Below are 9,733 nucleotides of genomic sequence, written 5' to 3'. Positions count from 1 at the left end.
CCCCCCCCCCCCCCCCCTCCCGAAACAATTCCCCATCCGGTTTGAACTCACAAATTTATTCGCAAATACTCGATTGCACCTGCACTTCGATTTCCCTAATATCGGCGACTCTTTTTTACCGTGTTAACGCATTAAAACACCTGTACCGCGGCTCGATTACACGAAATGGAAATTATACCACGAGAAATGTCGTTGATAGTCGCCCGCTGATTACCCAAATGGGAATTAAATGACAAATTTGTCAATTGTTGTTTCGCACTTGCCGGCAAATTGATTACGAGTAGAGGCACGATTTCGCGGTGATGTATGCCGCGGGGAATGTGTGAAGAACGTCGTAATGAATATTTTAGGGAAATTTATTGGGAACATGGGGTTATCTCCGCGTGATCATCCGATTGATAGACATTACGGTAATGACGGCTGATTAATTGACGGCAGGTTTTCTGCATTCGCTGCACTCGATGTTGCGTTGGGGATCTCAGTTCATTTCAGTTCGCGTGTATTTCTGGTCTTCGTCCGGGAAATGAGGGGAAATTCAGTGAATTGACGGCGGAGTTCAAAGGGAGGAGGAATGTCTTTATTTTTGGGGATGTATGTGGAGTTTTTAGGGGGTCATTGTTCATTTTAGGGAATAATTTCACGAGAAAGTCTCAATACGTTTTGTTTTCACATCGCAATTTTGGCTTTAGTTAAGAATGTATAGTGGAATCGGGAAAAAATGATGTTTGCGAATGGAAAAGCCGTCCTGTCACAACAGTTTTTACGATCAAACGACGAGGAATTGCCAAATCCATACGATTTTTTACGATGCCATCGAGATTTTTCTTTCGCGATTTGAATATTCGATTTTATGCACTTGCGTCTTTTATATTTTGAGGTGTGAGTAAGAAAAAATTTTTCTGTTTAAAATTTTTGCTTGAAATTGTTGTCACATTTTAGTTCCACTGAAATTTCAAGGAATTTCGTCATTGAAAATTCAGAATTTTATGGAAGAGGAAACACGGTTCAAGTCGACTTATCTCCCAGTTGAGTTTTTGAGGGATATTTCCGAATCTAAAGGAGATAGCAAAATTTTTATAATTACATTTGTTATAGCTCTCAATTGGCTCTACAAAAAAGTTTATAACCAAAATTTTGCTATCTCCGTTTATCTCCGAGATATTTATTGAAAACTGGCCAATAGTCAAAATTGACTTGAACCATTTTAGCACTTCACTACTGAATTATTCCCTAAAAATGATAAAAATCTGGAAAATTCCGGTCACTATCCTCTGGAATTCCCAATTAATTAAAAATTAGAAAAATTGCAAGATTTCTCATCATAAATATGTTAAAAAATTTGGAATTTCATTGGATTTCCACTGAAATCTCAAATGTTATGATTTTTTTCCGCTTAAATCGTATTCTGCGTCACTCTCCTGAAAATAATTAGTCGACTGTCCATGAAATTTACATTTTCTTCTAATAGTGCACGATATTTCGATCCCGGGAATCCCCTTCTCATTAACGCACTCTTCCTCTCCTCCCGCTCTTCTCCTCCTGGTGAATTTTTCCATTAAGAAATTGCCCATCGCGAATTTTTATTTATCTTCAAACTTACCACACTGACCTGTAAACGCATCATGGAATTTCCATGGATCCCAAGATAGTGGGGAAAGACCCTTTGAAACAGGTGACTTCCCAAAGCGAAAGAAAACATCCGTTAATTAGTTTCCCACGCTCGATTAATCGACGCTGAGAAATAAGGATGTGCCGATCTCCCGTAATTTGTCGTCCTCGGTGTTGTTGTCCACCTGGAGCGAGTGAGTTTTACCGCGCTAATGAACGTTAAGTTTAACCCAAGGGGAACTCATCCGCGGACTTTATCGATAGATTACCCCCCCCCCCCCCCCCNCCCCGAAAGCGGAAGAGAGAAAAGGGGAGAGCGACAAGAGGGGTGACCATGACGAAAAAAAAAATTGGAAAATCCACGGAAAGAGTGAAACAGAGCGAGGAGTAGTCGGACTTCTCTCATCTCAACCGAAGATAGGAGAATCGTGTCGACGAATGGCCGTGTCTGGCAAACAAATTGCAAGATACCCGATGGTAGCTTGTTACCCACTGGGACCCTTCTCCATCTCTCTTCTTTTCTCTCCCTCTTTGCAACCTCAATCGCCATTTTATTCGTTTTGCTACCTGTGGCATATCTCTCGAGGCTTCCACCCCGCGACTTTTGTAATTGATGTGGGAGCTGATCATCGTCGCCCCATCTCTGAGTATCAATCACTACCAATTAAAAAACAAGGAGTAAAATCGATATTCGTTTGAACACTAATCTGTCAGGTGGAACTGTCATTTTGAATTATTTTTGATTTTTATGATTTATTGAATTCAACATTGACGCAGCATTGGCAGCCAAGATTGCCCCAACATTGACTGGTAACATTGACGCAACGTTGGTATCCAAAATTGTGTCAACACTAGCAGGCAACATTGCCCCAACGTTGGCAGCCAAGATTGACCTAATGCTGTCAGCCATCATTGCCTCAAGGCTAGCAACCAATATTGCATCGACCTTGGCAACCAACATTGCCTCAACGTTGACTCCAACGTTTTGGTTGGAGCAATGTTGGAGGCCAACGTTAACTGCCAATATTACCAAAACGTTGGCAGTCAACGTTTTGGTAATATTGGCAGTCAACGTTGTCCCAACGTTGGCCTCCAACATTGCTCCAACCTTGCCAATCAACATCGTCCCAACGTTAAAATTTTCTTACCTTTCCCTGAATATTGATTTCAGAATAATTTTTTCAACTCGGTCAACCTGGCATTCGGAAGAATATTCAAAATCCCAATTAGATCAATTTAAACAATAACTTGTTCAGTTATCGTCGAAAAACAATCAACGCCAGAGGCCAAAATTAGTTATCCTGCCCCAAAAAATGATAAATTTCGGATTTGACGAATACAATGGTCTCATTCGAAAGCAATAAACAACGCATATTATCGCCTCTTCCATCAAACATGGACCCTAATACCAAAACGACGCTTATAACCGTTCCCTCAAAAAAAGGGGTGGACAATCTGGCCACCGAAGCGGGGGGGGGGGGGAATGTTTGGAGAGCGACGAAAAAGAAACATTGGATACGGAGTGGGGAGAGGGAATAAGGAATGCTTTGAAGGACCGCGACAGGATCCGCGTCCTTCCCAGAGGCCCCGCAGAAGCATCAGCAGAGGGTTGGGGGGGAGGGGGGGCGGGGAATAGAGTCGAAGGTTGCCCAACGACTCGATTAATTACCACATTGTCGTTGCTGTATGCCTCTCTCAGTACTTTCAACAGCCAATCCACCATCTTGATAAATTCAGCCGAAACAATTTTTTGTGTTGTTTTGCTGAGGACAATTTAACACCGCCTTTGAATAACTCAAGAGTGGAGGGAAAATGTCAGGTGTCAGGGAGTGGTGTTATTCTTGAGTGTTCTCTACGGGTCATCAGTGCTGTTCATGGCCGCTTTGGTTGGGGCACGGGTGATGTACTGTTTCATGGAATGTCGGCTCTGAGGGTTTATTAGAGCAGATAATGATAACATCTACTTGAGGCGTTGCCTCTGAGGCTTTTTTTTCCACTCCATCTGGCGAAGATGGAAAAGATGAGGACACCCCCACGTACTCTGGGCATACATCACCGTCAACTTATTTCTGAGCTGCCGGGAGACTGAGACGTACTCCGGATAAAAGCGCGCGCGCCACATCTCTTGATTCATGGACGTAATTGGTTAGGCGTTGTGCGATGTCTTCTCTCTCGCTGATTCTTCTTCTTTCCTTACTGGCTGAACTTTGAGCATAGGAGTATGTGCCATATTCTAATTCAATTTGTTATCAAATCAAACCACAGATGTACGGCCGCAAGACTAAAATGTCAGAGCCATAAAAATCGAAGAAGAAGAAGAAGAAGAAACCACAGATGTCGCTAATCGTTGGCGCACTATTTAAACAAGTCCTCCAAAACAAAAACACTCGCCAAACTGGGAGACTTTTGTGCCATATTTTGGAAATTTTCCGCAACCAGCAACTCAAACTTTTCACGGGGATCTCGCATACAATCAAATTTACGAAGAAATACACAGCAAAGGTGTTGTTTTGCTAAGATTCGCTGTTCACTTGGACAACGCCAAAAGGATCATTGAGGTTATATCCACTTCGCCATCTGCTTCAGTGTGCAGCGCCAGGAAACCACAGCCCGTCTACGTCCGGGGACTTTTGTGGGATTGGCGCTTATATGCACTGAGAGGCATCGTAACTCATACACGCCTCGAGAGTCATGGATGGATTTATAACGCTCTAGATGTAATGAGGTCCGCTCATGTTTGAGATTAACAATGATTGCGCTAGGGGGAATGGAGAGGTTAGATAAGGTGGAGAATATGGCGGGGGAATAATCTCTGGGTGGTGGGGGATCGGGAGTTTGGTGTAGGATTTTTTGGGGTTGAGTTGATGACATTTTTTACTTTGATTTTATTAATTCAATCTGCCAGTAGTGGAATGGATGTCGGGTGAATGAGGAAATTCACTCGAGATTCTCTGCTGAATCTCTCGGGAACTTCGAGATTTAGAAGAAAATATATGAGAACATTTTTGGTAGGAAATTTTCTCAGCTACAAAAAAGCTTTTCTAACATTTCCCCCTAAACCCATTGGTTCATGGGATATCGTAAAAATAGTGAAGGTAAAATTTTCTAAACCATTTTCTTTTGTTACTATACTCCTCCTACAATTAACCCTAGTCTGGTCACCTGACGGGAAAATGCGACTTAAGTCACCTTCGCGGGAGAGTGCCGCCGTGTTATTTCGGCTCCAGCGTTGCCGAATCCACTCTACACTTCCCGGGCGCGTTTAGCGAGTTTCCAGCAACGTCGCGCAACAGGCAATTTCATTTAACACGGGAAAAAATTGTTCACCTGTTGGAAATAATTTTTTTTCTCCCAGAATTAAGGATACAATATTGAAAAAAAATATTAGAATTTTCCAGATACTTCAATTGCCGAATTCAATTTTTCTCAACTTTTTCAGGTCAACCAGTCGATGGCAAGGTGAATAAAACGACATGTTGCGGCAATTCCCTCGCATGGTGACCAGTCTAGGGTTAATGAACATTGATCAAAATCACCTATGTACCAATCAAAATGTCACTCTCCCCAATACCAACCACGCAGTCGACAAAATAGAGTCATCTTGACCGCGTAGTTTGGCATTCAGCGGTGCGTCCCATCCTCGTAATACTCGCAACCCACCTTTCGACACCCAGTCGCGCGTTTCAAATGACTCTCCCCTATTGGCCATCAGCGATATCGTACCCCAACGGTGTTTGATCCAATTGACAAAATGCACCCCAAAATAAAAAACACGCCGAGAACAAATAAGAATGGGGAAAAAATGGCGGGGAATGTCGTGACCCACGGTGGCATTTGCATCGTTGGGATCTAATGAATAGCAAGCATTACGTACTATTTGGTCTCGTTGCGACCGGCCATGACGAGGATAAGCGGATGGCCGAAAGAGAGGGGAGGGAGTGGATGGGTATGAGGTGGGACGCCGCATAGTCCGAGTGCTATTTGCAGCTTCCCGTTTCACCCTCCCGTTTCTCGTTGTATTGAAGGCACAATGGACGCCAACGCTTGGCGTCGCTATGCGCCTCAATGGAACTCACTAGCTAGCCCCTTCCATCCCCCGATGCTGTTGGCTACTTCCTTTCACGTAGCTGGAATCATCGTTTCGGGGTTTGGATGGATGATATGTACATATGGAAAAATATATCGATTCGGCAGGATCGTTCAGAGCTTGTCCGGCATGTTTATGATATTACCCATGCTGGCACATCAGTTTAACGATTTATGCAGAAAATAGCGGATAGTACCCAGGGAAGAATTTTTCTAAAAGTCCCCAGCAAGACCGGTAAATATCTGGAAATTTACTGGTAAATTGTTAGCTGGATACCCCAGTGAGAATCGAACCCACAACCTTCAGATTACCAAATTGCTCTTTTGACCGTTTGAGCTACTGGAGTTACCACATTTACCAGTGATTTTATCACCCATATATTCTGAATGTTGATCATTCTTTCACATGTCCAAAATGATCATTTCGGGGTTTGGATGGATCACATGCACATATGGAAAAATATATCATTTGTTGCACGAAACACCATACGGATAATATTAAGATCATTTTTAGCATTATTATGATATTATCCAAGCTGGCAGTTTTATGATTCATCCAGAAAATAGCGGGAAGTACCCGACTGGGAATCGAACCCGTAACCTTCGGATTACCAAATTGCTCCTTTGACCATTTGAGCTACTGGAGTTACCACATTTACCAGTGATTTTATCATCCATATATTCTGAATGTTGATCATTCTTTCATATGTCCGAAATCATCATTTCGGAGATTGGATGGATCACATGTGTTGGAGTTCACATTCCATGATTACAAAAATTAATTTTATATTTCACAGTATGTTTATATTATTATAAGAGAACATTTTTCTGATCTGAAATTCTGAGAAGAGCGTGGACGAATGTTTGGGCATTTGGTTTTTCAGTCTAAACATCTGTAAATGAAGAGACCTTTGTGGGTCTATGTCGCCAGGGTTTCAGACCTCTAGGACNTGTCCAAAATGATCATTTCGGGGTTTGGATGGATCACATGCACATATGGAAAAATATATCATTTGTTGCACGAAACACCATACGGATAATATTAAGATCATTTTTAGCATTATTATGATATTATCCAAGCTGGCAGTTTTATGATTCATCCAGAAAATAGCGGGAAGTACCCGACTGGGAATCGAACCCGTAACCTTCGGATTACCAAATTGCTCCTTTGACCATTTGAGCTACTGGAGTTACCACATTTACCAGTGATTTTATCATCCATATATTCTGAATGTTGATCATTCTTTCATATGTCCGAAATCATCATTTCGGAGATTGGATGGATCACATGTGTTGGAGTTCACATTCCATGATTACAAAAATTAATTTTATATTTCACAGTATGTTTATATTATTATAAGAGAACATTTTTCTGATCTGAAATTCTGAGAAGAGCGTGGACGAATGTTTGGGCATTTGGTTTTTCAGTCTAAACATCTGTAAATGAAGAGACCTTTGTGGGTCTATGTCGCCAGGGTTTCAGACCTCTGGGACCTTTGTTTCTTTAGTTAGTCCATCTGAGCAGCTCAAAGCGTGTGGATGTGTCTTCCTCGTATATAATTTTAAATAAAGAAAAGTTTCAACTCAACCGGATTGATTTTTATTCAAAATCACCCATTTCCAATAACATGCACATATGGAAAAATATATCATTTGTTGTACAAGACATTAGAACTGAACGGTTAAGATCATTTTCAGCATTATTATGATGTTATCCAAGTTGGCATTTTTATAATTCATCCAGAAAACAGCGGGAAGTACCCGAGTGGGACTCGAACCCGCAACCTTAGGATTACCAAATTGCTCCTTTGACCATTTGAGCTACTGGAGTTCCCACATTTACCATTAATTCTAGCACCAAAATATCTCATTTACGAAAGAATGTATCAATTTTCATAAACTCCACTTCGACCAATCACGATAAAGAATAACTTGATCACTCTCCCCTGTCTTATCGAGTTTATTAATGCACTGAGAAGTTCATCTTGGATGCAACAGCGTCGCCGTCGCATCATAATTCACTCCTGTTGAAAGTCCTCTTCAACTAATCAAGAATAGAACCATCTTAAATCTTGCGATGTCACAATAACACCCGTCATTGATCCCTTCCCAATTATCCCCCAACTGCATTTGAATAAAGGTCACCCATCAACCGACGTCTCCAAAACATCTTAAAATTCCCAAAATCCTGGGTCTTGGCAGAACGCCCCTCATCTTGTCGACGTGTGAGCACTTTAAATCGTTTCGAGAATTTCGTCAAAGGCGAAAGTGCGAGTAGAAGCGGTAGGTGTTGACGAATCCACGGAGACATTGCTCACACACCAACATCACGATTCAATGTTTTGGATTATTTGTCTCATTTCTGGAATAACTTGACGGTATATCACGCTATTCGTGTTATTCCAGCAATGGTTCGACAAAGAATTTAATTATGACGATTTAATCCGGATGTTTTCCAATGGCAAGTGAAGTTCCAGTGAAAAATCATACCGATAAATTCCATTGTTCCAAAAATCGTGAGCATTCATTTCCCCGACAATGGGGGAATAAACTGTGCGGCCGATTTAAACGCATTTCAGGGAAAATTCCGATCTCTCTGGCAACTCAATTTCAATCATTCCCCTCGGTTTATCATTTTTCCTCAATTTTTGCTTCTGGTTTTTTGATGTTCAGTTGAATGTACACCAGAGATCGTTGGAGGCAGCGGGTTTGGAGTTGTGTGCAACCAGCGGAAGTGTACCACAGGGACAACCTAGCAGTGCGGGATCAGTTGGTTCAGCGCCAAGTCCTGCATCGCCACGACCTACACCCCAACCTAGAGTACCTTTAACAAGTACTACGCAACCATCGAGAACTCTTGATGACGATAGATCGACTGATGGTGAGTTGAGGTTATTTATACACTCGTTGATATTTATTCGACATGCACGAAAAAATTTTATTGAAAAGCTGAGCGAAGTTGAGAGGAATTCTATTCCATTTCTGTTGAAAATGTTTTCAGTTTTTGGACTGTTGTGTTCTCGTGAGACCAGTTACTACTGAGTAATTGGTCGATTCGTGAGTGAATTAAAAAAATCTAATTAAGATGTTTGAAAATCTCTGTTTAAGATCATAAGTTTAGAACAAATCTTCTTTCCTTAGCCCGTAACGAATTTTTCCGTGCATGGACTGATGGGAAAAATCGGGATATTCACATTCGTCATTACGACAAAATCCTCAATGTTCTTATTTCCCTCATGGCCCTCAGCTGATTCGAATGTGAATAGCCCGTCATCCCAACAAACTGATAGAACCCATCAAGCACAACTGAACTAAAGAAAAATGAATTTTTCAAATTGTTTTAGTAATAAAAATAACGACAAAATTTCGTAACGAAATATGTCAATCAGCTGTAGGTGCAGTAACGACAGCCGAGGATTCGGACGATGGTGAGAGTAGAGCCCAATACGTTAGTGCCAATTGCGTTGTCTTCACTCATTACCGAGGTGATGCAGCGTCCGAGGTCGAGGAACACTTCCAACGTGCCTTGGCACACGATAAAGTCAAAGGTAACATTTTAATTATAATGCCAGCCAAATCAAGATCAATCTCTCCGAGTCATGGCTTCTGAAACAACCCGAGTCGAATAATTGGTCCTGACAAATTCTACTTAGGTCTCTCCGTTCAGAACTGGATAGGTCTTGGGAAGCCTCTTTCCAAGTGCTTCCGAGACCTTTCTACCTCTGGTTATGTCCCACTTCAGCACTTGTTAGGTGTAAGCAGGACTTGCATTCAGACTTTCCAAATCCTTGCCGGTCCCCGTAATTCTATGGGCCTATATTAAATCTGCGTTCATATCCCTATTTACTCATGCGTTATTGAAATAAAAAATGCAATTATTGTTTTTTTTTTAATCTCGAAAATCGACATTTCACGGGAGGGTGGAGGGGAGATGCATGTATGCGGAGGCTTGACATTTTTATCCAACAAGCGGAGAAGGTTGCAGAATCTATTCTAGCCACTCTTGCCCCTCCGCTTGCATGCATTGTCCAAATAAAAA

At 41.7% G+C, this 9,733-nt stretch overlaps 1 protein-coding gene across 2 annotated transcripts in view; it reads left to right on the top strand.

Annotated features, from left to right (window-relative positions):
• Nucleotides 1–9,733, top strand: part of LOC107035587 (protein vestigial) — an 83,097-nt gene that overhangs the window by 46,819 nt on the left and 26,545 nt on the right. Inside the window, exons 2-3 of one of the 2 annotated variants that reach the window (XM_015253072.1) lie at nucleotides 8,368–8,575; nucleotides 9,084–9,242. In XM_015253072.1, the coding sequence (XP_015108558.1) occupies nucleotides 8,368–8,575; nucleotides 9,084–9,242 (367 nt within the window). Of the gene's footprint in view, nucleotides 1–8,367; nucleotides 8,576–9,038; nucleotides 9,243–9,733 lie in introns of both variants that reach the window. The other variant, XM_015253070.1, reaches the window with a different exon arrangement.

Source organism: Diachasma alloeum, unplaced genomic scaffold, assembly GCF_001412515.2.
Source record: "Diachasma alloeum isolate Michigan unplaced genomic scaffold, Dall2.0 Dall_scaffold_00199, whole genome shotgun sequence".
NCBI classification, from domain to species: domain Eukaryota; kingdom Metazoa; phylum Arthropoda; class Insecta; order Hymenoptera; family Braconidae; genus Diachasma; species Diachasma alloeum.
This window is presented reverse-complemented; position numbering and strand designations above follow the sequence as displayed.